This window comes from Salvelinus alpinus, chromosome 30, assembly GCF_045679555.1.
Source record: "Salvelinus alpinus chromosome 30, SLU_Salpinus.1, whole genome shotgun sequence".
Taxonomy (NCBI): domain Eukaryota; kingdom Metazoa; phylum Chordata; class Actinopteri; order Salmoniformes; family Salmonidae; genus Salvelinus; species Salvelinus alpinus.
In genome coordinates this window covers 13872336-13900022 of record NC_092115.1, presented here as the reverse complement: position 1 = coordinate 13900022, position 27687 = coordinate 13872336, and the positions used below count along the sequence as shown (strand labels likewise).

The 27687-nt window shown below is 41.8% G+C and overlaps 3 protein-coding genes across 3 annotated transcripts; 2 read left to right on the top strand and 1 right to left on the bottom strand.

The window, feature by feature from the left end:
- Positions 1-3712: 3712 nt before the first annotated feature.
- Positions 3713-5434, top strand: LOC139559663 (transcription factor HES-1-B-like). Its single transcript, XM_071375859.1, has 4 exons — positions 3713-4042; positions 4154-4249; positions 4390-4477; positions 4651-5434. Exons 1-4 carry the CDS (start codon positions 3935-3937, stop codon positions 5157-5159), a joined length of 801 nt encoding a protein of 266 aa, XP_071231960.1. The 5' UTR covers positions 3713-3934; the 3' UTR covers positions 5160-5434.
- A 12186-nt stretch (positions 5435-17620) lies between these two features.
- LOC139559839 (carboxypeptidase N subunit 2) lies at positions 17621-20418 on the bottom strand. Its single transcript, XM_071376213.1, has 2 exons — positions 20309-20418; positions 17621-19988 (listed from the first exon to the last, which is right to left on the bottom strand). Exon 2 carries the CDS (start codon positions 19980-19982, stop codon positions 18384-18386), a length of 1599 nt encoding a protein of 532 aa, XP_071232314.1. The 5' UTR covers positions 19983-19988; positions 20309-20418; the 3' UTR covers positions 17621-18383.
- Positions 20419-23486: 3068 nt separating this feature from the next.
- Positions 23487-26563, top strand: cldn1 (claudin 1). The gene is made up of 4 exons (XM_071375928.1): positions 23487-23872; positions 24829-24993; positions 25358-25442; positions 25667-26563. The coding sequence occupies exons 1-4, from the start codon at positions 23650-23652 to the stop codon at positions 25827-25829; spliced, it is 636 nt and encodes a 211-aa protein (XP_071232029.1). The 5' UTR covers positions 23487-23649; the 3' UTR covers positions 25830-26563.
- The last annotated feature ends 1124 nt before the right edge of the window (positions 26564-27687 follow it).

The following is a 27687-nucleotide window of genomic DNA, read 5'->3' as shown; positions in this document are numbered from 1 at the left end:
GCACTGAGATGCTGTGCCTTTTACCGCTGCGCCACTCAGGTAAAACGGTTGATTCCTGGGATTTGGTGATTGAGATGGCCATTCCACTGCCCATTTTGTCTTGGAAATATGTGGAGCGGTCCATCTCAAACCGGGTAAATGTGAAGATAGGTTAGTGTAAAAAAAAAAAACTGGCAAGTAGCCAAGAGCAAACAACCCAGGGTGCTGTCTTTGTTTAAATGTAATGTTGTGGACACAACATGTCAATCATCATCAACAGTCATTGACGTGAACAAAGTGCCATAATGTTAAGAGCATGCGTAAGTTAAAGTAGCAATATATTTTCTTTAAATATATCCAGAAGGTTATCCTAATCTGTGCCAGTCTAACTCAACCGCCCTTCTGTTGTGGGTTGTTATCAGACACTGTTGGCCCGCGATAGCTTTCTAACCCCCTCCCATGGCGTCCTGGGCCTCTGTGCCTCTCTCTCTTCTGTGTTTCCCACACTGATACTGATCTGGAGTGTGCCATAAAGCACAGTTATAGATCACAGTGCACAATAAAGGCACGTCTCCAGCCAGACCAGCAGGCTTACTGAGCATGGAGCTGATAAGGGGAAACACGTTGCCGCTTCCCCTCCTATCCTGCACCGCCACTCTCCCTGTTGTCTTGTCCCAGAACCCATAGCCCTTGTTTATGAAAGAAAGAAGAATTGTGTACATTGAAAAATAGCATCACCACTGGACACCTAAATATTCTCTGCACATCATGTAGTCTTTAGAAGATACTCGCAGACAAAGGCACCTGTGAGAATCAGCGTTGAATCATGTTTTTTTTGGGGGGGGGACTGGTAATTCTACACATTGGGTGTAAAACAGTGTCCATGAACAGAAAAAACATGATTACATGGCGGATGCCCCTGGCTTTTGGCTCCTTATGTGTCCAAAAATAAAGATAATGTTGAAGTGTTTTTGAGGTCAGTATTGGGGCTTTATTTATATTCACATTATTAACAAAGTATTTGAAGTTACAGATGACTAGTTTCTTTGAAAAATAGAGAAGGCGCTCAGACCTGTATTGTTGTTTCCCTCTTCTGTGATGTGGGCCCTGACCTTTTGGGGTCATTTGACCTGAAAGGTTTTAGGAGCTTTAAAAATGAGACGTTAGGGGACCTGAAGTCTGTCAAGAAGGTAATAGTAAGAGCAACCTGATAACCTTGTACTCTAGGGTGATAGTTAATTTCTTCTGCATGTTAAAACCGAGACATGAAGGTCATTGAGTGCAACTTGGAATCTATTAGTCACAAAAATGGGATGGTAGTATACAGAGAGATTGTCTATAAAGGCACGATGACCTGAAAAAGACTTTCTTTCAAAAATAACACTGACGATGTTAATCAAGTACATTGACTAGTCACTCTTCAATTAGACAAAATGTAAATGCATTTCTGTGATTTTATTTTATGATGAACCAAAGGTAAAAAATCAGGGAACCCAGTTTTCAATTCAGTCGAGAAGTGAATTGAAATGTAATTAATGAATTGAAAGATCAATCCCTGACCTCAGTATATCATATAGTAAATACAGTGGCAAGAAAAAGTATGTGAATCCTTTGGAATTACCTGGATTTCTCCAAAAATTGGTCATAAAATTTGATCTGATCTTCATCTAAGTCACAACAATAGACAAACACGGTGTGCTTGAACTAATAACACACACAAATTATTGTATTTTTCTTTTTTCTTCTATATTGAATACAGCATTTAAACATTCACAGTGTAGGTTGGAAAAAGTATGTGAACCCCTAGGCTAATCACAGATTGGAAATGTTGGTTAGAGCTGCCCTGCCCTATAAAAAACGAACACAATTTTAGTTTTCTATTCACAAGAAGCATTGCCTGATGTGAACCATGCCTTGAACAAAAGAGATCCCAGATGACCTAAGATTAAGAATTGTTGACTTGCATAAAGCTGGAAAGGGTTACAAAAGTATCTCTAAAAGCCTTGATGTTCATCAGTCCACGGTAAGACAAATTGTCTATAAATGGAGAAAGTTCAACACTGTTGCTACTCTCCCTAGGAGTGGCCGTCCTGCAAAGATGACTGAAAGAGCACAGCGCAGAATGCTCAATGAGGTTAAGAAGAATCCTAGAGTGTCAGCTAAAGACTTACAGAAATCTCTGGAACTTTCTAAAATCTCTGTTGACGGGTCTATGATATGTAAAACACTAAACAAGAATGGTGTTTGTGGGAGGACACCACGGAAGAAGCCACTGCTGTCCAAAAAAACCATTGCTGCACGTCTGAAGTTCGCAAAAGAGCACCTGGATGTTCTACAGCGCAAGTGGCAAAATATTCTGTGGACAGATGAAACTAAAGTTGAGTTGTTTGGAAGGAACACAACACTATGTGGAGAGAAAAAAGCACAGCAACATCAAAACCTCATCCCAACTGTAAAGTATGGTGGAGGGAGCATCATGGTTTTGGCTGTTTTGCTGCCTCAGGGCCTGGACAGCTTGCTATCATCGATGGATAAATGAATTCCCAAGTTTATCAATACATTTTGCAGGAGAATGTAAGGCTCTGGCTGCCAATTGAAGCTCGACAGAAGTTGGTTGATGCAACAGGATAATGACCCAAAACACAGAAGTAAATCAACAACAGAATGGCTTCAACAGATGAAAATATGCCTTCTGGAGTGACCCAGTCAGAGTCCTGACCTCAATCCGATTGAGATGCTGTGGCATGACCTCGAGAGCAGTTCACACCAGACACCCCAAGAATATTGCTGAACTGAAACAGTTTGTAAAAAGGAATGGTCCAAAATTCCTCTTGACTGTTTGCAGGTCTGATCCGCAACTACAAAAAACGTTTGGTTGAGGTTATTGTTGTCAAAGGAGGGTCAACCAGTTATTAAATGCAAGGGTTCACATACTTTTCCCACCCTGCACTGGGAATGTTTACATGGTGTGTTCAATAAAGACATGAAAACGTATAATTGTTTGTGTTATTAGTTTAACCAGACTGTGCCTATTGTTGTGACTTAGATGAAGATCAGATCCAATTTTATGACCAATTTATGCAGAAATACAGGTAATTCCAAAGGGTTTACATACTTTTTCTTGTCACTGTAAGTAGGGGAGTGTACTTGTGTGTGTGGGAGAAAGGTTGTGTTTACACAGGCAGCCCAATTCTGATCTAATTGGAAAAAAGATCTGATCTGTTTGGTCAAAAGACCAATTAGTGGCAAAAATATCAGAATTGGGCTGCCTGTGTAAACACAGCCAAAGAGTGTGTGCATGTGTGTCAACCCTCTGAGGGGAGGGTTGTCAATAGTGTACAACTATTAGTATTGTTATTTAGAGTTTTTGTTCTAGGATCAATTAAACTGGGGAAAGGGCCAATACATTTATTTTATTCACCTTAAATGACTGTTACTAATAACTATGACAACTGAAACCATATTTAATCAATACGTTTCATCAAATTTAACCTGTTGGAAGTTCTGATCACGTAGTAACCTATCTGTATTGTGTGCTGTGGACCACCGTCTCACACACAAGACACCAGATAGCCAATGGAAGGCCTCCTTGCACGAGCCAACCGACTCCCTGGCAACGTGTCCCGCGCGCTCATTGGTAGAAGGTTGGAGAATTAAACTTTGGGACGATTCACACGAGCCATTCGCGTGCAGCTTCCTCTATAAATATGACCGGAGGTGAAAGTGACAGTGTTGACTTGTTATCAACACCATACTGGCAGGTCGTTAACTGCAGGATGTAGCCTCAGCAATAGCTACGTTGTAATAAACACCTGTAACGAACAGCGTCGGTCAGAAAAAAAGTACATGGCCGGTGTTTGAATATTCCTCAATAGGTTGGACTTTATTGAACAATTTTGGGACAAATGATTTGCTGAGGTTGACTGGACAATTGTGGGATATTAAACATTTTAAGATGCCGGCTGATATTTTGGAGAAAACGTCTCCATCTTCTGTTGCAGCCACCCCGTCGAGCGTAAATGGAAATCCGGATAAACTAAGGACTGCCTCAGAGCACAGAAAGGTAGGCCTACAGAAAAGCACGGAAATAAAACGAATCCTTTTTTTATATGTCAATTGTTGTTAATAAGTTACATGTCTAATAATCATGTGTTTTTTTTAATTTTATTTAAAGTCTTCTAAACCAATTATGGAGAAGAGAAGACGCGCGCGAATCAACGAAAGCCTTGGACAGCTCAAGACCCTCATACTGGACGCTCTAAAGAAAGATGTACGTTTAAAAAAGCTTTTATAATCATAGAAATGTATGTTTACGACATATTCTTCTATAATTATGTTAATTTGATGGATTAGAACGAAGCTCAAATAGATTATTAATCATGTGTAATATTCTTCTTGATGTCTGTTTAGAGCTCCAGGCATTCGAAGCTGGAGAAGGCGGACATCCTTGAGATGACTGTGAAGCACCTAAGGAATATGCAGCGTCTTCAAATGACTGGTAGGTTTCATTCTAGACGTGCATGTTTAAATTGCATCTGTGACTGTTCCCACGGTACTATATGCATAAGTCCATCAAACCTATTGATAGACCTACTGAGTATTATATAATTACATTTAAAGGGTTTTCTGAACAATATATCCTCAAATACATCATATTATTTCACTTTACAGGTGCTATAAGCACGGATCCGTCAGTCCTTGGCAAGTACAGAGCGGGATTCAGCGAGTGCATGAGTGAAGTCACCCGTTTTCTGTCCACATGTGAAGGGGTGAACATGGAGGTCATGTCCCAACTTCTCAGCCACTTAGCCGGTTGTGTGTCACAGATCAACACCGTAAACTACTCAACTCATCGCCAGAGCCTCACTTACCCTCCGCATCCAGCTCATCCAACGCTTGGCCAAGCCATTGTGCAAATCCCAAGTGCGTCGCCTCAGTTGAATGTAATCATGCCTTGCAAAAGTGGCTCGCCAATCAACTTCACGTCAGCAGTGGCTAAATTATACAGTGGACTTCAGATTGTGTCAGCGACAGATGGACAATTCGCCTTTCTGATTCCAAGCGCGGCCCTTGCGCATATGAGCGTGCCAAACGCCCTACATGGCAATCCAACAGTTGCGGTGGCGGTGTCACCTGTTGCACCTCCCATCACTGCATACTCCGTGTGGAGACCATGGTAGGGTCATTAGACTGAAGGACTTTTATGCACCATAACACATTCTTTTCTAATATGAGTTTTTGTATATTTTTGTATAGGCTGTTCAAAGCAATAGTCAAGAGTGATGCTTACTCACATGTTGTTGTTCTTTGATGGAGAATACACTTTTCCATGAGATATATTTTCAGTGATGTCATGATCATGTTTTATTGTTGTGATACAACAATTATTCAAATTACCTCAAATGCTATCCTTCAGGAAATCAATAAATTCTTCAAATTAAATTGCAATGTTTAACACCTGAAAATTGTGACTTCTTAACTACATTTAAAATAATTGTCTATCCTTGCCCTAATGATACCCACATGGAAAACTACTACAGTTTACTATAGAATACTACAGTACTTAGAATTATGTTGTAAACTGTAGTACACTGTAGAGTACTATACTACACAGTAATATATCTTGATCATGTGTTGTACTTACTATAGAATATATATACACTACCGTTCAAAGAAAAATCCATGTCTCAGACTGGCCAATAAAAATAAAAGATTAAGATGAGCAAAATAACAGACACTGGACAGAGGAACTCTGCCTAGAAGGCCAGCATCCCGGAGTCGCCTCTTCACTGTTGACGTTTAGACTGGTGTTTTGCGGGTACTATTTAATGAAGCTGCCAGTTGAGGACTTGTGAGGCGTCTGTTTCTCAAACTAGACACTAATGTACTTGTCCTCTTGCTCAGTTGTGCACCGGGGCCTCCCACTCCTCTTTCTATTCTGGTTAGAGACAGTTTGCACTGTTCTGTGAAGGGAGTAGTACACAGCGTTGTATGAGATCTTCAGTTTCTTGGCAATTTCTAGCATGGAATGGCCTTCATTTCTCAGAACAAGAATAGACTGACGAGTTTCAGAAGAAAGTTATTTGTTTCTGGCCATTTTGAGCCTGTAATCGAACCCACAAATGCTGATGCTCCAGATACTCAACTAGTCTAAAGAAGGCCAGTTTTATTGCTTCTTTAATCAGGACAACAGTTTTCAGCTGTGCCATCATAATTGCAAAAGGGTAGGGTTTTCTAATGATCAATTAGCCTTTTAAAATGATAAACTTGGATTAGCTAACACATTAGCTAACGTGCCATTGAAACACAGGAGTGATGGTTGCTGATCATGGGCCTCTGTACGCCTATGTAAATATTCCATAAAAAATCTGCAGTTTCCAGCTACAATATTAATTTACAACATTAACAATGTCTACACTGTATTTCTGATCAATTTGATGTTATTTTAATGGACAAAAATTTGTTTTTCTTTCAAAACAAGGACATTTCTAAGTGACCCCAAACTTTTGAACGGTAGTGTATATATAGTATACAGTATACTGTAGAATACTAAAGTAAATACAACAATATACTCCAGACCGCAACAACACTACAGTAAATACTACAGTAATATCTGCAAAAACACTACAGTCCATAAAAACACTACAGTAATTTCTATAATATATACTACAGTATTTCATTTGCATATACCCTGCCCATTCCCCTCCCCCATATCCCAATTTGTTCAGCTCATAAGTGAGAAACCTACATGACCTGTATAGATCATATATTGTGTTCCCTACAGGTTATAGAAAAGAGCAGAAGCTCTGAACGATCCATTCAGACCTCATTCCTACCTACCTACCTACTTACTTACAGGTCATGGAAAATGTGCTATTTGAGTATTTTGTTGAGGACAAAGCCACTGCTATGTCAAAGATAATAAAAAAAAATTACTATAGTAAATACAACAGTAATGTCCGCAAAAAAAACAACAGTAAATACTACAGTAATGTCCACAAAAACACTACAGTAAATACTACAGTATACTATAGTAATGTTCCCAACACTGCAGTATATACTACAGTATACTATAGTCATGTCTGCAACACTACAGTAAATACTACAGTATACTATAGTCATGTCTGCAACACAACAGTAAATACTACAGTATACTATAGTCATGTCCGCAACACTACAGTAAATACTATAGTATACTATAGTGATGTCCGCAACACTACAGTAAATACTACAGTATACTATAGTCATGTCTGCAACACTACAGTAAATACTACAGTATACTATAGTGATGTCCGCAACACTACAGTAAATACTACAGTATACTATAGTGATGTCCGCAACCCTACAGTAAATACTACAGTATACTATAATGATGTCCGCAACACTACAGTAAATACTACAGTATACTATAGTGATGTCCGCAACACTACAGTAAATACTACAGTATACTATAGTCATGTCCGCAACACTACAGTAAATACTACAGTATACTATAGTCATGTCCGCAACACTACAGTATACTATAGTGATGTCCGCAACACTACAGTAAATACTACAGTATACTATAGTGATGTACGCAACACTACAGTAAATACTACAGTATACTATAGTGATGTCCGCAACACTACAGTAAATACTACAGTATACTATAGTGATGTACGCAACACTACAGTAAATACTACAGTATACTATAGTGATGTCCGCAACACTACAGTACATACTACAGTATACTATAGTAATGTCCGCAACACTACAGTATACTATATTCATGTCCACAACACTACAGTAAATACTACAGTATACTATAGTCATGTCCGCAACACTACAGTAAATACTACAGTATACTATAGTGATGTCCGCAACACCACAGTAAATACTACAGTATACTATAGTAATGTCCGCAACACTACAGTGAATACTACAGTATACTATAGTAATGTCCGCAACACCACAGTAAATACTACAGTATACTATAGTCATGTCCGCAACACTACAGTAAATACTACAGTATACTATAGTGATGTCCGCAAAGTATTCACTGTAGTGTTTTTTGGGGACTTTAGTCTGCAAAAACACTATTGTGAATACCACAGTAAAGTCCACAAAAACAACACAATCAATACAATAGTATTTAACCATAGTATACGAGTATTTTGTCATGTGGGTGTGCTGTGATTGAATACCCTATTAAGGCTGATCTAACCACAGAAATAAATGAAACATAGAATTATCGGATCTTGGACTATGCACCGAACACAGAACAGCTCTTTTTGCTGAGCAAACTCAAATACTTCCATATATTGACGTCTTTCTTCTCATCCAACCTCACCTCTGAGCTATCATTAATTGGTGAAGGGGCATGCAAGAGTTCTATGAATTAAGATTCAAGCCTGTACTGTAGACGTACACCAACCCATGGCCATGTTCTAGTGCTCTGACTAGTGTTATCATCCCATCTCATCCCTGTTAGCCTCATCTGTCTTCTACTTCTACTTCTTTTTTTCCCCCGGCTGGAAATAAATAACTCCTAGATGAGGTGAGGAACCTGAGAGGTCGTGAGAACGACTCTCAGCCCAGCAGGCAACGGCCAGGATAGGGGTGGGGGAGGTGGTGAGTCTGTCGGACATGAGCAGGGCTGCCTGCCACAGAGGAAATCTTAACATACAGGCCAGGAGCTGAACATGGGGAGGGAAGGTTCCAGAGGAAGGGAGGGTGGCGAGAGAGAAGGGAGAACAGAGAGAGGTTCTGGAGGGAGGGGAGAGAGGGTTCTGGAGAGAGGGAGGGTAGGGAGAGAGTTGGGAGGGCCAGACAAAATGTTCCTAGCTTGTTACCAATACCCAATGACTATATACATGTGACACGCAATGACTTTATGGTGACCCCCTCCATGCATGCTGTTGCTCCGGGTAGAGGTTACCAGAGGGGACAGATCTAGGGTGCAAGTGATGGGGTATACGACAACAAAAGTAACGTCAAGCTACATTTTAAACTGGGTGGTTCGAGCACTGAATGCTGATTGGCTAAAAGCTGTGGTATATCAGACCGTATACCACGGGTATGACAAAACATTTATTTTAACTGCTCTAATTACATTGGTAACCAGTTTATAATAGCAATAAGGCGCCACAGGGATTTGTGGTATATGGCCGATATACCACGGCTAAGGTACTCTGCGTTGCGTTGTGCGTAAGAACAGCACCTCCTCAGGCCTCATTGCTTAAGTATACTACATTCAATTCATGAGGTTCAGGAGTTTTATTATGTGCTCTTCATTCTTTAGTATATTTATCTTAAAAAACTAGATATGCTTTTACATAGGTAGTGGTAAGAAATGATACAGAAACGAGGTAACTTGCGTTTTGCTCACCAAGGTGTGACAATGCTCTGCTCAAATTATGACTGACACTCGTGACTGTGAGTCAAGCTTGTCATTAAGCTTAAAGGGATACTCCCAAAAATCACAATGCATTTTGAATGTAACTGGATGGTGCAAATCAGACTAATAGCTAAATTATTCAAAGTGACCTGAACCCCTATTTGATTTACACACAGGAAGTGCATGTTTGCACATGGGATCTTGGCGGCTTATCTTAGCGACAGGCAGGGAATAGCGCTGCTGTCTATTTAACGGTCTGGCACCCAGCTAATGGAGTGACTAGCACAGTGTGTGTCCAATGTGTGTCCAGGGTTGAATGCTCCCACAGAGGGCCATAAGGAGAGCTTGACCAGGGGTCACAGGTGCCTGTCACTCTGCCTCACAGGACTGGACTAGCCTCGAACCAGATATGTTTGTGTTGCCTTGCAACTCTGTTTGGCATGACAATGACCATATGAGTTGGCAAGACAACACAAACAGATCTGGGACCAGGCTTGGACTAGACAGCTCCAATACAACATGCAGTCTGAAATATTCTAGTTCCTCTGTCACTATAGGACACCGTTTTGACAACATGAAACAGGTAGAGCTGGTGGAAAATGAGAGAGCAAAAATCTGAGTGTTTGTGATTGAATTGATCTATAAAAAATCTAAAAAATCTGCAATTTACCTCCATGGTCTTATTGTAAGAGTGCAGACATCAGTCTGCATTACAAACTTGTCTGAAAATAATTTCCAATGTGTAGTATTTGAAATGATACAGTGCTTTTGGGCATCTTTGTCACACTTTTAAGATGTCACCCCTAGAAAATGGCTGAACACCTTTGGGTTAAATAGATTAGCTTTTTTCAACTTTGGTGTCTCAGTAACATAATTACGTTGCGTCATAAAAGGTATTTTCATTATCGAACAACTTTCTATCTCAGCATATTTTAAACTTGGAAACACAGCAAAATCACTCTCTCTTCCCAAATAATGTCAGTCAAACCTGCTCCTGCTCATAATGCAGTCAATTAAGTTTACAGTACATCTCTGTTTGACCAAAACATACCATCCTGGCAATGTGTAAGAGCCCTAAAAGCCAAATATAGCCTCCCTGATCAGAACTGGCCTTTGAGAAAGGGCCCCACAACACAAAAACAAAGGCAGGCCCCTCAATGGCTCAATGACTCCTCTCTGTGTGGCCCTCTCACTCTTCATAAAGGACCCTGCTCTTGTTTATCCAGGAAGAGGTTTAATGGTCCACAGGGGGGAGGACCATGCTGTCACTTTCACCATGCTGGGACTAGAGGCTCATTGTTGAGTAGGTCCCAAGACTCCTCTAAGGCCAGGCTACTCTCTTCAGAGACAAGAGGGCTACTACTGAGTCTCTGCTCAGGTTTGAGTTTCTTCTAGCCAATCGCCAGCTCCTCTCTCAACTCCTTGCTGTGGACCACCTGAAGTATAATGGATGCATTTGGACTGGTGTTGGGTGGAGGCCGGCCCGGGATTTAACAACAGCTGAGGGTCACTCTACTCAGAGAAATATCAACACTGTTTACCAGTGCTAGCTAAGACATTGGCCCAGCCAGTCTCATTCTTATCCTTTCCCCTCCTTCCTGCCTCTTTTCTTCTATTGCGGGCCTTCCAGGCCTTCCATCTCGCCCCCTGGGTTTGATGCTCGTTTTTCCCATACCTTCTAAAAGGGAATATGACAAGCTTTAAGTTAGCTAGGCCTGGCCCCTCAGTGTAATCTGTGATGGATGAGTTGTTGGTCACAAAGACAGTGACATGGTGACAGGAACCCTGCTATGGGAAACCTATCTTCCTGACATGTATCGGAAACCTCCGCTGTGACTGCCTCTATGGTGAATTGGCCTGTATTTTTCTTGGGGGCTGTAACAATGTTTTCCAAGGGTGAACTCTATGGGCAAATAGTTCACATGCAATGGTGACGCTAAACAAATGCATAGATTATGCACTTGACATCAGTGGTGAATGAATTCAGATACTTGTGAACTAGAGAATGGCCCCTCGTCAACACATCCTATTCTCTTGTCTTTGAGTTATGAGCTTGTTATTGAAAACAAGATAATTATTCTCAAGGACTTACATACTTGGACATGAAGGTTGTGCAGATACATGAATGTGTACCATCACAGGCCAGCAAACCCTTTCATGCTTGGGTATGAATGCCTAGAATTCTCTAGCTATACATGCATAATGCGTCGGTGACTATTAGTGTCCATATAATGTTGTTCATTATTATCCAAAAGGCAAACACAGATCCTAGATCAGCACTCCTACTCTGAGACACTTTTTGAAGTTCCTATGCTGTGTTTACTTAGCTTTTAAACAATGTTGTCAAGTGGCAACATGACAATCTGACATCTCAATGGTTGAGTTTTTCGCTGTAGAGACGACAATTGCTGTGGAATGATGTCACACGTCTCAAATCAAGGATATGACTACTGCACTTCATCACTAGCTACCAGATCTTCAAAGATGTTGGCTTTGGTGTCTGCCGGTCTCGTTTGAGGGCTCCTTTCTACTCCTGTTCTTGTTACGCTTGGCTCTCTGCCCATATGGGGTTATGGCCAGTGCCATAAAGATACACTTTCACGGCAGGTGTCCCTTCAAAGTAAGACAGCCCCATAACTCAGCATGGTTCGGTTACAACCTTGGCCTTTTAGGCTGTCGGTCTTTCTGATGGGGCAGGCAGACAGGAGACTGAAGGACCATGTGTGAGGCATCTGAGGGTGACCATTGAGAAGGCTTGCAAAAGTTGTATGGGGATTTTAGCGGTGTGTATGTATCCCTGACCCAAGGTGTGATTTAGAGTTTTTTTTAGCAGTGTGTATGTATCCCTGACCCAAGGTGTGGTTTAGAGGGGCTTTTAGGGGTGTTTATGGGTACTTGTGGATGCCTGGCCCAAAATATTGCAGGCCTGTTGCATCCTGGCTTATTGTGGTCCAAAAGGCATCCTGACTAGAAGCAGGACTTTCTGATCATGTTATTATGCTCTTAAAATATAATCATATGATTTGTATCTGTTTGTTGGATCCCGACCTGAAGCAATATTATAGCCTATGTCCCATATCTGTTTGTGTTGTTTGTGTCCAACTCATATGGTGTTAGCACGACAATGACCATAAGAGTTGGCAAAACAGCACAAACAGGTCTGGGACCAGGCTGTGGATATTCCTATTTAGATTGCTTAAAGAAGCCACCAACATGTCAATCACTCCTCCACAGACTTCGTAGTCTTTTAAAGCTGGAATCCTTACAGCTCTCCAGCCTCTGTTTCGGTAAAAAACTGAGGGATGGGGCTGGAGAAATGTAACCACTTTCAAGTTCATAGACAGAGTTATGGATGCAAGGACTGACCATGATATCAAATGTGTAGTTTTAACCATGTTTTGAGGCTTTATAGTGTTTACGTTGTTTACAAACATTGGAGTAAAACAAGCTTATATTTTGGGATCTGATGGTGTACGACTCTTGAACTAAGCTCATCAATAAAATGCAATTGCGTCCGTTGTCCGTAGCTTATGCCTGTCCATACCATAACCCCACCCCCCACCATGGGGCATTCTGTTCAAACCGTTGACATCAGCAAACCGGTTGCTCACACCACGCCATACACGCTGTCTGCCATCTGCGTTGCACAGTTGAAACCTGTGAAGAACACACTTCTCCAGTGTGCCGGTGGCCATCGAAGGTGAGCCTTTGCCCACTTAAGTCGGTTAAGACGCCGAACTGCAGTCAGGTTAAGACCCTGGTGAGGACAACGTACAGATGAGCTTCCCTGAGACAGTTTCTGACAGTTTGTGCAGAAATTCTTCGGTTGTGCAAACCCACAGTTTCATCAGCTGTCTGGGTGGCTGGTCTCAGACGATCTCACAGGTGAAGAAGCTGGATGTGGAGGTCCTGGGCTGGCGTGGTTACACGTGGTCTGCGGTTGTGAGGCCGGTTGGATGTACTGCCAAATTCTCTAAAATGACATTGGAGGCGGCTTTTGGTAGAGAAATGAATGTTCAATTATTTGGTAACAGCTCTGGTGAACATTCCTGCAGTCAGCATGCCAATTGCACACTTCCTCAAAACTTGATACATCTGTGGCATTGTGTTGTGTGACAAAACTGCACATTTTAGAGTGGCCTTTTATTGTCCCCAGCACAAGGTGCACCTGTGTAATGATCATACTGTTTAATCAGCTTCTTGATATGCCACACCTGTCAGGTGGATGGATTATTTTGGCAAAGGAAAAATGCTCACTAACAGGTATGTAAACAAATTTGTGCACAAAATTTGAGAGACATTTTCTGGGATATTTTATTTCAGCTCATGAAACATGGGACCCACTTTACATGTTGTGTTTATACTTTTGCTCAGTGTATAATTGAAAACAACAATAAAAACATTTAAATGGAGAATCTCCATTGAGATACAACAAAGCATGGGTTGCATGCATAATAACAAACACTCCATCTGGAGTGTCCCAAGTGTCACAAACAAAACCAGGATCTCCGTTGTAAGAGCAGGTCCCTCTGTCCAGGGCTGCAGATTCATTCTTCCTCAATAATTGTAATTTGATGATAAGAAGCTTAAATTCTCTTGTTATTCTCCCACAGAGCAGTGCAGCTAGAAGAGATTACCATTTGTGCCTGCTCTCCTCGTCCACTTAACATCAGCATCAGGTCAGCTGTTCCTAATTTGGTCAGCGACACTCATTGTCTCATGCCTTGGGCGTTTGGATGCATAAAGAGGGAGGAATATTAACCCCCAGGAATGAAGGGTAAACAGGCCTGTTTGTGTTTAGGGGGATGTGGCTCATCATTGTATCATGGTGCATGAGTATAAGGGAGAGACCTGTGATAGAATGTGGCAGGTAGCCTAGTGGTTAAGAGCATTGGGCCAGTAACCGAAAGGTATCTGGTTTGAATTCCTGAGCTGACTAGTTGAAAAATAGGTATATGTGCCCTTGAGCAAGGCACTTAAGAAGAGCATCTGCTAAATAACCAAAATGTTTAAAATGGCACTGAATCCACAGTGCTGGCTCTCAATCCGCCATTGACTCAATCGGTTGACAACTGACTTTGTAAGTGAGATGATGAGGGTAAACATTGTAGATATAAAACATTACTGCCCTGCAAAATGGTTTTAGCCTGTAATGTAGACCTATTGTCTTTTATACGAGTGAATTGATATATGACCTTGTGATAAAATTGGGTCTAATCTCTATGATGTCCTGACTTGAACCTGTTAGAATTACACTCTCACAAAAAAGGCGATACCCAGAGGCTATAACTGCCCCAGAGGCTATAACTGCCTCAGAGGCTATAACTGCCCCAGAGGCTATAACTTCCCCAGAGGCTATAACTGCCTCAGAGGCTATAACTGCCCCAGAGGCTATAACTTTCCCAGAGGCTATAACTGCCTCAGAGGCTATAACTGCCCCAGAGGCTATAACTGCCCCAGAGGCTATAACTTCCCCAGAGGCTATAACTGCCTCAGAGGCTATAACTGCCCCAGAGGCTATAACTGCCTCGGAGGCTATAACTGACCCGGAGGCTATAACTGCCCCGGAGTCTACAACTGCCCCAGAGGCTATAACTGCCCCAGAGGCTATAACTGCCCCGGAGGCTATAACTGCCCCGGAGGCTATAACTGCCCCGGAGGCTATAACTGCCCCGGAGGCTACAACTGCCCCGGAGTCTACAACTGCCCCAGAGGCTATAACTACCCCAGAGGCTATAACTGCCCCAGAGGCTATAACTGCCCCGGAGTCTACAACTGCCACAGAGTCTACAACTGCCCCAGAGGCTATAACTGCCCCGGAGTCTATAACTGCCCCGGAGTCTATAACTGCCCCAGAGGCTATAACTGCCCCAGAGTCTATAACTGCCCCGGAGTCTACAACTGCCCCGGAGGCTATAACTGCCCCAGAGGCAACAACGTCCCCAGAGGCTACAACTGCCCCAGAGGCTACAACTGCCCCAGTTGTGTATCGTCTCAAAGCCTCTGACCACAAATGACGGCCATAACCAAAACCCTCTCCTCAGGTTGTAGATCTCAGACAACCTCTCCCCTTTGTCCTCTGAACTCTGGTCTTCCCTCTCAGCCACTCTCCTCTCCTTGGCTGTCCTAAACTCTGTGGGAAACCTCTCAGCGCATTTGTGTCATCTCGACATTGTGTGTCCTGGGAGATAATGCCCCCACTTCGAGATCCCGCTTTCCTTCCATACAATCCCCACCCTCCCAGCTGAAGAGGTGCTGTGTGAAGTATGGTGCCCAGCACTAACTAGCCTATAAGTGAAGGACTGGGGTTTACATTTACATTTACATTTAAGTCATTTAGCAGACGCTCTTATCCAGAGCGACTTACAAATTGGAAAGTTCATACATATTCATACATACATATTAATGACTGATTTGATGGGTTAAAAGGTGGTTTTCAACCAGCCTCGCAGGACAGCAGCACAGCATCTCAACTCCCTCCCCACTGCTGTAAATATCCCCACCCTCCCCACTGCTGTAAACTCCCTTCCCCTGCTAATCTGGTAACTGTCAGTGATGGTCTAATGGATCTTAATGACTGATTTGATGGTGATGATAACTCTATTAAAGATAAAGGAGATAAGAGAGGAGTCCTGGTCTGGCTACTTGACCTCTCCTCAGAACATCAGTCATTACAGCTGGTGATTGGGTTGTTAGCCGTATGGTTGTAATCAAGCTAATTTACAGTCTGATTGATTCATGTTGATGTTAGTATTTTACCTGTTATAACTGTCCCTAAGTGCAAATAAAGATGGTAAACTTTATACCGGTGTAAATAAAGGGACAAACTTCGTACCGGTGCAACGCTGCTCTGCATTCAATACCGAGGAGCTGATTGATTGAAAAGACAAGTTTTAAATTAATTCTAGATTTGTGTTCAATCAACAAAATGCTAAACCTCAAATTCAATTTGTATTTTTGGGTTAGTGTCCAGCTTCGTCTTAATGGCTGAATAGACTTTAATGGCTGAATAGGCAGCTGGTCCCAGGCATAAGTGACAAAAGCGGTTGCTTAGGGCCCCAGTTTTAGGAACTTCTGTTGAGAATAAGAATAGTAGTACACCAAGCGCAATTTCTAAATTCGGCTGTGCTTCAGCAGTAGTTGGTAGTTAGTCTAGCCAGCTATCTAAATTTGCAGTTATCATTGCCAAATACAAACCGGTACGCAGGGAACATACCCTTACCTCTAGGGGGCCCTCAATGATTGTGTTAGTCATTCTCACTCAGATATCATACTGTATTAACATGGCATAAGTCATTGCAAAATGTGTACAATTAAAGGAAATTAGCTTTAAAACTACGCCCCATGAGAAAATGTGTAGAATTGCAGGAAATTAACTTTCAAACATTTTTCTCTCCGCTGTCAAGAGGGGGATCGCTAAAATGTTTTACTGCTAGTTGGGGGGCTCCCCAACCAAATCTCACTTAGGGCCCCTAAAAGGCTAGGGCTGGCCCTGGCTATAGGACCAGTGATATTTGAGTGAACACCCCAGTACTTATATTGTGCTCATTTGGTAATCATTAGATATGTGTATTGGGACAAATATTTCCCCACAATTCATGTTTACCTCTTAGTTTTGGTCAAGTGAGGATTACGCTGTTTCATGCCATCCCTGCCAACTTTGGACGCTGCTACTTTGTCATTTGAATTGTGATGTCAGCTCAGACCAAGGACACAATTGACCCGATGACCCCTGACCCTTATAAACCCTGGGGTTAGAGTGCTTTATTCAAGGTGTTGCCATCTGTGGGCCCCACTCATCCCTTTCCCCTTCTCCCCCCTCCTTCTTCCTCATCTCTCTCTTTTCTCTCCCTGGTACTATCATCTTCTCCTGTGTCCAGGGGCAGAGGGGTGTGAAGACAGGTCTCTGTGGACGACTTGTTTGTCTCGATCAACTTTTAAACCCCAGAATAAAAGAGTGAGAGAAGCTCTTAAATTGATCTCCATGGGGGAGATTTGTATGCACCTGCACCCATGCTTGTGTTTGTTGGATTTGTGTTCCAGAATTTTGTCTTCTCTGATTTCGCTATAACATGTTTGATCTTTTGCAGGGTCTTATAATTATAAATTATTTATAATAAATGATAATACAAGAGTTATTCAAATATATTTCCAAATGGATTGCTGCTTAGATTTAAAAAAAATAATATCCATATGTTAACTGCATTGATTACTTTAAAATGGAGATAAACAAGGTTACCACATTAATTATATTGTCTTCCACGGGAGGATTGATAGTTTTATAGATGTTAAATTAGCCATACACAGATTGTCAGTTTAATTAATTAAGACTAATCAACTAAACAAAACAACAAAGTTCATTGCTGGGGTGGTTGAAATCAGTATGTGAATTTGTTGTTGCATGTTAACAGAGTTACCATCTACTACATCTAAACATGTGTGTTGATGTTTGAGAATCTACAGATAATCTACAAGTTTCAGTGGTGCTGAAAGTGTGAGTAAATTTAAGGAACATGGCCAGGGAAGTCAATGGAGGAATAGAGTCATCTGCTGGCAAGAGCATACATTGCAGTAGATATATCTGTTAGTACCATCCACACAATCATATACTATGTTCATTACATAGTCTCTAGAACTCTAGGGATGAACTTTGAACCGCGCAAGAGATAGTTCATCCACCTCTCTTATCTCTCAGCTATGAGTGGGAAACACCGTCAGCCTGGTTATCAGTTTTGAGTTGAGTTAAAAGTCTGTACAATATTGACATTGGCAGTAGGAGACATTTGTTAAGCCCATACCAATACTGCTTGTGTCTGCGAGACATCATATTATAAATTATTCAAAGCCAATACCTTCAAAATTAAATTAAATTCAGGTGGAATTCACTCTCATCTCATATGCAGTATGTTGGCATATAAAATATTGTGTGTTTGATAAAACTCTATGATGTACGTAGATGGATAAAGAAAATCCAATCTGCATAGAGAAGTTATTGCAAAGCTTCAGCCCATGCGCTGATGAACACCATTCACACAGTGAGAGTTATAGTCCCATTGCTACACTGTGAAGATTCTGCCCAGTCCTTTTTCATGATGTACTCAGACGTGGTGCCATCCCCTTCTTTGAAATGCACCATAAGTCTCAATGGGGAACATTTAGTCATTTTGCACTTGATAGTCATGTTGTCGTTGATGAACTGGACAGTACACTTGCTAGGGTGTGGCCTCTCTTCCAAGCCTTGGAAGGGGGTGGCTTTGGCTCTAGAAGAGAAATTACCTGGACACACCAGCTGGTCCCTCTCTAAGGAGACCAGACCCTGTCCTGTCAAAGGCTCAGGGCCTTTACAATACACATTACTCAGGTCCTCCACCAAGTGGCTGTGCTCCGCCACATAGTCATACAGATATAGCATGTGGCAGTCGCAGCTCCAGGGGTTCCTGCGCAGTCTCATCACGTTCTCGTGTAAGAACGCGTCAAAGAAGCCCTGAGGAAGGGTCTGGAGGTTGTTCTCTGAGAGGTACAGCTGCTCCAAGAAGGCCTGGTCCTCAAACAGCATGGCCTCCAGAGAGCTCAGGTTGTTATTCTGCAGGTGGACAATTTCAATCTTGGTGAGATCTTGGAAGATAGTTCCCGGCAGCGATGTGAGCTGGTTCTCCGAGAGGTCCAGGTTTTGCAGGTCCGTCAGGTTCCGAAAGACGTCCTCTGGAAGGTTAGTGAGCTGGTTCATTGACAGAAACAGGTGTGTGAGACTGGTTAGACGACCAAACGAGTCAGGCGAAAGCTGAACCAGCCTGTTGCCTTTGAGATCCAGCTCTTTCAAGCCAACGGGAAAGGTTCCAGAACTCACATTTGTGATCAAGTTGCTGCGAAGGTTCAGCTCCTCTAGTTTCTGTAAATGTGAAAAGACACCCTGAGGGAGGTAAGATATCTGGTTTCCCTGCAGGCAAAGCTCTTTCACGTGGGAGATGTTGTGGAAAGTGTCGGGCAAGAGGACGTTGATCATATTGTAGCCTAGTTTGAGGGACTCTAGCTGGGACAAGCCGCTGAGGAGCTCCTTGTCCACCCCTGTGAGCATGTTCAGGGACAGGTCAAGAGCGTGAATACTCAGGTTCTGGAAGAGCTGCCTGGGCAGGTGAGAGATGATGTTGCCCTTCAGCTGAAGAGTCCTCAGCTTCTGAAGTGAACTGAAGAGGCCGTCATTCAGTGACTTGAACCTGTTGAAGTTGAGCAAAAGTTTGGTGAGGTTTCTCTGCTTGCTGAAAGTTCCTAGGTTCAAACAATCCAGCCAAGAGTTGCCGCTGATCTCCAGCTCCTCGAGCCCGGTCAAGCCATCAAAGGCCATGGTGGAGACATCCCGCAGCAAATTGTTGAAGAAGACCAGCTTGGTGAGATGTCGGCTGTACTGCATCGTGATCGAGCCCAGGTGCGTCATTCCCGTCGTCATAATGACCAACTCCTTCACCTGTGTGGAGATGTTCGTGGGCATGCTTCTCATGCTCTCCTCAGAACACATCACCTTAGTCGGCGTGAAACACTGGCATCTGGGAGGACAATTTATGTCGGAAGTGTTCCCTTGGTAAGAGAGGTGGAGCATCAGCCATAACATGGAACCAAAGTCTTTCCACATTATTCACTGTAGAAATAGAATGAAGAGGTTTGAATTAAATGTATATTCTAATATTTCAAATACCTCTGTTCTTTGAGTGAGCACATTGAGGACAGTGGGCAAAAGGGAACACTTTTCCCAAATGTATTTGGTGAAGGGAATTACAATTCAGCTAGATGCTGACTGTGATGTTGACATCAACCCTCTAGCAAGCCTCCCTGATATTTAGCATTTCACAGAAAGTAATGCTATTAGCTAACCATTTTTTAAGACATAGCAGGGCCATTGCTGACCGTTTGATATTCTGTTTCTTAATCTCATAATCAAGAAAACCAGTCATAACATACCTGTGTTTTGTATCTGTGTTTAGAATTCCCACAAAAGCAGAGGAAATAAATTCCCTTGTGGATTTGAGGGCTGAGTCCAACTGAGTCCAGCACTGTGCAAATCCACCCACAACATACCTACATTAGGCAAGACAAACCCTTTGGCTGTTGGACAGATTCTGTCATTCAATCATTAGCTCACAGGGGACGGGGACGGGGCAGTTTCCGAAATCAAATGGGGCTGCTGAGATTCAACGTGGTTGGTATGATATACAGTAGATATAGGGGGCCCATTTTGGAGACACTCTACACTGGTTATTGGGCGCTGCACTGTGACTGCCCTCTGAATCAGCCTTTGTGTGTGTGTGTGTGTGTGTGTGTGTGTGTGTGTGTGTGTGTGTGTGTGTGTGTGTGTGTGTGTGTGTGTGTGTGTGTGTGTGTGTGTGTGTGTGTGTGTGTGTGTGTGTGTGTGTGTGTGTGTGTGTGTGTGTGTGGTGTATCGGACATGTTGGGTTCAGGAAGCAGAAGAGAAATGTCCATCTCAAAGTATTATTTTATACCAGGCCATGTGCAAACACTTTTACCAGAGACCTTCCTAAAGCAATCAAGTGACTCGTAGTACATTGCTCATCACATTCTATTACAAACAGTAGCAGAGAAGAAGAAAAAAAACAAGACATGTTCTGGCTTGGATGATAATTTAAGTGTGAGACTTCACTAAACCGTTACTGGACAACTGCCGTCATGGGCCCCAGCTGAATCTCTTTTGAGTGCAATTTGCCATGGAACAGTATAAGAATAATGTGACTTCTTACTTAAAACCGGAATTTCTATTGTACCTGAATTTGTATTTCTTGTTGTGTCATTAGACTACAGCAGGAAAATAATCCTGCGGCAACTGGAAATTTGAATTATTATGTGGATTATAATTAATGTACATTTTTTTGTAGGGGTTGCTACATTTCTCGTTAGGGAACATCAAGTCTGACATTTTAAAGTGGAAATGACAAACTTTAGAAGCCTTTTTAATCATTGAAAATTCTCAGCAACAGTGTGATCAAAAAACTTTATTATGTAAGATATACTTTTTTTCGACACAAAATTATGTTTTCCAATTATATTTTCTAGATGTAATGTAAATGGAGAAACTCCACTGACATAAAGTCATATTTTAAAGCTAAATCTGTCGAATTTGGAATAATAAAAAAATTATCTGTGTCAAAGTCGCTGTCTTCGTTGTAGTTGTAGAGTTCTGAAGGCCTATTCAAATGATTCCATTCCTTATTGTGACATCATTAGAATAACATCACAGTGTTCTATTAATTTTATGAATATGATTCTGTGGTGATGCCCTCTCTGTCATCATGTATGGAATTATATGGTTCTGATGGAATTTGTTAGATTAGGTCTTTATGAAAGCAGGTTTGTGTGTCTTTTGTTCTTATGTTGTGTTTTTTTCTCAAGTGCGAATAAGGGCTAGAAAAGGTGTCATTCATTACCTTCATTTATGATCAAATACCTGATAGACTTAGTCTACCATTGGAAACGTGTTTTTTTCTATCAAGTCATTGGTAGCCTACGACTACATTTTCTTGATCAACTAAAGAAAACCTTTTTGATCATTAAATAAAAACCTGTAAAAGAAACTGGTGTCACACTTCACTGCGCCCTTTAAAAATAAGGACAAAAAACTTCCACTAGGCGGCAATTACAACCCTTTTCCAAAATGAATGGAATTCCAGGACATTCCTTCAGGTGGCCCCAAAGGATGCGCTCTGTGTAGACTAAATCCGGGAGGTACTGCAGGGGGGCCAGACAATATATATATATATATATATATATATGTATGTGTTTTTATGGATATCGCGAGCAACAACCGAATAAGCACATTTTGAATAACATAGACTACCTACAGTAGAAAAGAGGAGAGTATCTTCATTCTAATAATGCCAACTTTACTTTTCAATCCTAATATTGAGCAAATGACACTCATTGAAGCCAATGACACTCACTATATCTGTATCTGAAAGTATCTGAAAAATGCTTTGAAAAAGCACATGTCAATAGGCTACCAGTAAGGCTGAATGCTGGTAAGCTTTCTTAACTTCAACATACATGTTTTGCCATGGCTAACCTTTGTTTAACCAGCAAAACAGCTGCTCTTACCGAAAATGTGTTTGGAATTACCTTTCTAGCAAGTGGGTTATATTAGAGTTTACACTTCCTCCAATGATAATGTGGGTAGGTCAAAATAATGAAAAAACGATCTCCCAAATCTATTCATTTTAAAACGTTGATTAGCCTAATCTTGCTATTACCATTCAGCTGGTGATAAGACAAGATATGTGATTTTTTTTTTAACAACGTATGGTGGGGTCTCCCTGGGTCGCCGGTTTGCCTGGGAGGGGGTCCCTGGGCAAGAAAAGGTTGAAGGAACTAAATTACTAAATGTAAACTACACCTTTACCAGAGCGCCAAATAAGCGCAGGTTGACGTTAATTGGGATGAGTCTTGTCCTGGAGACAGAACTGAGTTATTTCTGCTAGATGGGCCAGCTGAAAAGTCAAAATTGGCTATATTGTACAAATTCTTGAAAACAAAAATTGCTTTTTGGTCTTGATTTAAGGTTAGGGTTAGGCATTAGGGTTAGCAGTGTGGTTAAGGTTAGGGTTAAAGTTAGGGTAAGGTTTAAAATCAGATGTTATGACTTTGTGGCTGTGCCATCTAGTGACCACTCTGCGGAGCTGCCTCCAGAATAAGATTCATGACAAAAAACGCTAAACTGCCAACCAAGCGCAGACTGAAATATCGAAGATGTTCTATTATATTGACAAGAAAGTAAAGTGACCGCTCCAACAATGGAAAATACATGTCCTCAACGATGGAGGCAGGCGGGAGGAGGCGAGATCACGTGGGACCATTCTAGCCAATGAGAGGGTAGATACGCGTGTGACTAGGCAGAACTCCGATATAGAATAACTGTTTTCAAAGTTGCCGAAATGCCACGGGCGTCCACTTATATCAGTGCATTTGTAATAACCTAACTATTACGAAACTTATATTCGATCAAATAAGGCTCTTGTAGCAAATTAGCAATTCCATTTTTATTGACCAAATTCGATACTCTCTCATTGGCCATAAAATAAAATCCTCACTTCGTGGTCTTATTTTCGTGGACAGATTTTGGGCGGAGTAACCCCTCTCGCTTTATCTCTTAATCTCTAGCTGTACCTGAAGTTTCGAGGACCCTTCTGGAATTTGGGATTTTATGTGGATTTTATGTGAATACTGAGTGGACCCAATTGATCTCTTCTATATTATTGAGGGTTTATCTTTCATTTATTAACCATTTATTTAGTGAAATGGCAAACGCGGGGATACAGCTCCTTGGATTCGTCTTGTCTTTTTTTGGCTTCATCGGGTTGATAGCATCCACGATCATGGCCGAGTGGAAACTGTCATCCTATGCTGGGGACAACATCATAACGGCGCAAGCCATGTACGAGGGGCTTTGGAAGTCTTGTGTGTCACAGAGCACTGGTCAAATCCAGTGTAAAGTCTACGATTCTCTGCTCCAACTAACGGGTAATTTATTACTTGAATTTATTTTTCATGCTTCACAGTACTATAAAAACAATTATTAACGATTTATCAAGCCTTTTTCATGGTTCAAAACTTAGTATCAGAAGGCCTATAAATTAATCCACATCTGTAAAGTGTTCATAAAATACTTGATACTACTCCACTGTTGGAACTAGGAACACGAGCATTTCACTACACCCGCAATAACATCTGCTAAATATGTGTATGTGACCAATAAAGTAAATTAATCTGATCTTTGAAAAAATGCATTACCCTACAATAGACTAAGTGAGGTTTAAGAACGTATCCCCCCATGCTACAGAAGATCTCATGCATGTACAGACAAGTCTTGAGAATGCCAAGGATAACCATCATGCCTGCTCCCCATGGTAACAGAGGAAAACACATGAGCTCCAACTACACTAGGTTTAAACCCCAACCCCATTGTGCGCCAGTGTCTGATACAATGGAAATCTGAAGTCCATATTAATTCAAAATCCAATTTCTTAACAAATGTTTGAAGAATGTTTTAATAAAGCAATAATTGCTGAGTGGGTGTGGTACAGTATATTACCAATATACCATGGCTAAGGGCTGTTCTTACGCACAACGCAACACGGAACGCCTGGACACATTCCTTAGCCGTGGTATATTGGCAATATACCACAAAACCCAGAGGTGCCTTATTGCTATTATAAACTGGTTACCAACTTAATTAAAGCATTTGCATTTGCATTCCTGCCCAATTATCCATTTTCTATTATAATTTTATTAGCTCTGAATACATTGAGAATATAATATTCTTTAGGCAATCTGATGTTATTCAGTAGCTAGGCTATATGTATGGCCTATGACGTATGTAATAACATGTAATGGCATAGTAATGACAATCATTAAATATCAAATATGACATTCTATTATTGATTGATTGTGTCTTCTGTCCTTTCTCTTGCCCCCAGGGATGGTGCAGGGCACACGAGGTCTCATGGTGGGTGCCATCCTGCTGGCTGGCATTGCCATCCTGGTGGCCATGGTGGGCATGAAGTGTACCACCTGTCTGGCTGAGGACCAGGAGCAGAAGCGCAAAGTTGCCCTGACTGGAGGAATCGTCATCATTATCGCAGGTGGGGCTTATAGTCCACACAGTGCCATGCAATAGATCTTTATTCATCTATTTGCATGAATCTTGTTCTTCTTTTTTTGTTTGTTGCTGAAACAGTTCCCGACTTGACACACCAAAGAAAGTGTTATACAAAGGTGTTGACTAAAGAAACAACACACTGGAAGTCATGCTAACTAGTAGTTAGTACCTCAGCCACATGTTTCAAAATAGTACGGGGTACTTCCTTTTAAACTTGATGTCATGTTTCCTCTGCCTACCCTGTCATTTCATACTGCATTACAAGCCCACGTTTTTTTCAACCAGATTCTTTCTACATAAATATCTATTGATGATTTTTCCTATGATGTTGTCCTCCTGTCACTTAGGTCTGTGTGCTCTGGTGGGGACTTCCTGGTACGGGAACAGAATAGCAAAGGAATTCTACGACCCCTTCACTCCTACAAACTCCAGGTGTGCTGTCATCATCATTTTGACAGGGGACTAGGAAGGCTTTGTTTGTCTTCGGGGAGAATCATAACCTAGCTGGGTTTTGCGTAAATTATGCAATATATTACGATTGTGTGAATATTATAGATACGCAATATTTCAAGGTTGCAGTTGTGCCTCTATACATAACTTACCATAATCAATGTTTAGTTCTTGATTGATATTGTTATTGAAATGTCTATCTGCAGGTATGAGTTTGGCAAGGCCCTGTTCGTAGGTTGGGGCTCTGCCTGCCTCACCATCATAGGTGGAGCCTTCCTTTGTTGCAACTGCTCCAGTAAAGGCTCAGGAAAGTCCTCCCGCTACCCCCCGAACCACTCCGCTGCCCCGGCAGGCAGAGACTACGTCTAGAGCCTGGGGATATCCAGGAGACCAGGGTCGTGTTCATTAGGGTAGAGGTTTCAAAATGTTGTGCAACAGAAAAATCGAAAACACGCCTTTACTTACTGGTCGGGTAGTGCCTTCTCATTTCACTCCATTTAAGTCCGTTTTCTTCTGTTTTGTGCTGAACATGACCTACCTCCATCCATCCGCTCTCTATTCAGGGTACAGCACTGCCTAGGGTCAAAGCTGGGGTTAATTTTTGTTGATTTGATGGTTGGTTTGGTTGGATTCATGATTTCTGGCATTTTCATTTCTGGTTGTTTTACTGTGAGACTCTCCACTAGCAAACAATATATCCATGGTGCATACATACAGTACTCATACAGTACTCTATTACTATTTTCACACTATCGATTCAACCCAAACTGCACTGTGCTGGCTCTGATGTTTTCTTTTCACACTGTTCATGATTCCAGCAACTATGGTGGATGCGTAACGAGGATAGCGCTGTTCAGCTCGGCCCCGCTTAGGTCGGCCCAGTAGTGTGAAAATAGTATTTGTGTGTAGTTTGAGATGTACAGTGCATTATATTTAGACCCCTTGACTTTTTCCAGGTTTTGTTACATTACAGCCTTATTCTAAAATGTATTAAATTGTTTCCCCCCCCTCATCAATTTATACACAATACCCCATAATGACAAAACAAAAACAGTTTATTTTTTATTTTAGCAAATGTATAAAAAATGGAAATATCACATTTACATAAGTATTCAGACCCTTTACTCAGTACTTTGTTGAAGCACCTTTGGCAGCGATTACAGCCTTGAGTCTTCTTGGGTATGATGCTCCAAGCTTGCCACACCTGTATTTAGGGAGTTTGTCCCATTCTTCTCTGCAGATCCTCTCAAGCTCTTTGTGTTAAACGCTCTACAACAAAGCTTTCTTAGTGTCCAGCAAGCTTTCTCTGCCCTTCTCTGCCCTTCTGAACACCTCCAAAACAAAGGTCATGTGGTTTGGTAAGAAGAATGCCCCTCTTCCCATCTCTGTGATTACTACCTCTGAGGGGTTAGAGCTTGAGGTAGTCACCTCATACGAGTACTTGGGAGTACTCAGCACATATCGAAGGTGCAGGCTAATATTAAATCTAGACTTGGTTTCCTCTATCGTAATCGCTACTCTTTCACCACAGCTGCCAAACTAAACCTGATTCAGATGACCATCCTACCCGTGCTAGATTATGGAGACGTAATTTATAGATCAGCAGGTAAGGGTGCTCTCGAGCGGCTAGATGTTTTTTACCATTCGGCCATCAGATTTGCCACCAATGCTCCTTATAGGACACATCACTGCACTCTATACTCCTCTGTAAACTAGTCATCTCTGTATACACGTCGCAAGACCCACGGTTTGATGCTTATTTACAAAACCCTCTTAGGCCTCACTCCCCCCTATCTGAGATATCTACTGCAGCCCTCATCTTCCACATTCAATACACATTCTGATAGTCACATTTAGTTAAAGGTCCCCAAAGCACACACATCCCTGGGTCGCTCGTCTTTTCAGTTCGCTTCAACTAGTGACTGGAACGAGCTGCAACAAACACTCAAACTGGACAGTTTTATTTCCATTTCTTTATTCAAAGACTCAATCAAGTACACTCTTACTGACAGTTATGGCTGCTTCGCGTGATGTATTGTTGTCTCTACCTTCTTGCCTGTTGTCTGTGCCCAATAATGTTTGTACCATGTTGTGCTCCTGCCATCTTGTGTTGCTACCATGTTGTTGACATGTTGTGTTGCTACCATGTTGTTGACATGTTGTGTTGCTACCATGCTGTGTTTTCATGTGTTGCTGCCATGCTATGTTGTTGTCGTAGGTCTCGCTT

Excerpts from the sequence above, each read along its gene's own strand:
- LOC139559663 (XM_071375859.1), top strand. The coding sequence starts at position 3,935 with ATGCCGGCTGATATTTTGGAGAAAACGTCTCCATCTTCTGTTGCAGCC. Across the intron at positions 4,043-4,153 it reads CTGCCTCAGAGCACAGAAAG|TCTTCTAAACCAATTATGGA; the intron begins GTAGGCCTACAG and ends TTTTATTTAAAG. Across the intron at positions 4,478-4,650 it reads GCAGCGTCTTCAAATGACTG|GTGCTATAAGCACGGATCCG; the intron begins GTAGGTTTCATT and ends TTCACTTTACAG.
- LOC139559839 (XM_071376213.1), bottom strand. The coding sequence starts at position 19,982 with ATGTGGAAAGACTTTGGTTCCATGTTATGGCTGATGCTCCACCTCTCT.
- cldn1 (XM_071375928.1), top strand. The coding sequence starts at position 23,650 with ATGGCAAACGCGGGGATACAGCTCCTTGGATTCGTCTTGTCTTTTTTT. Across the intron at positions 24,994-25,357 it reads AATCGTCATCATTATCGCAG|GTCTGTGTGCTCTGGTGGGG; the intron begins GTGGGGCTTATA and ends CCTGTCACTTAG. Across the intron at positions 25,443-25,666 it reads TTCACTCCTACAAACTCCAG|GTATGAGTTTGGCAAGGCCC; the intron begins GTGTGCTGTCAT and ends GTCTATCTGCAG.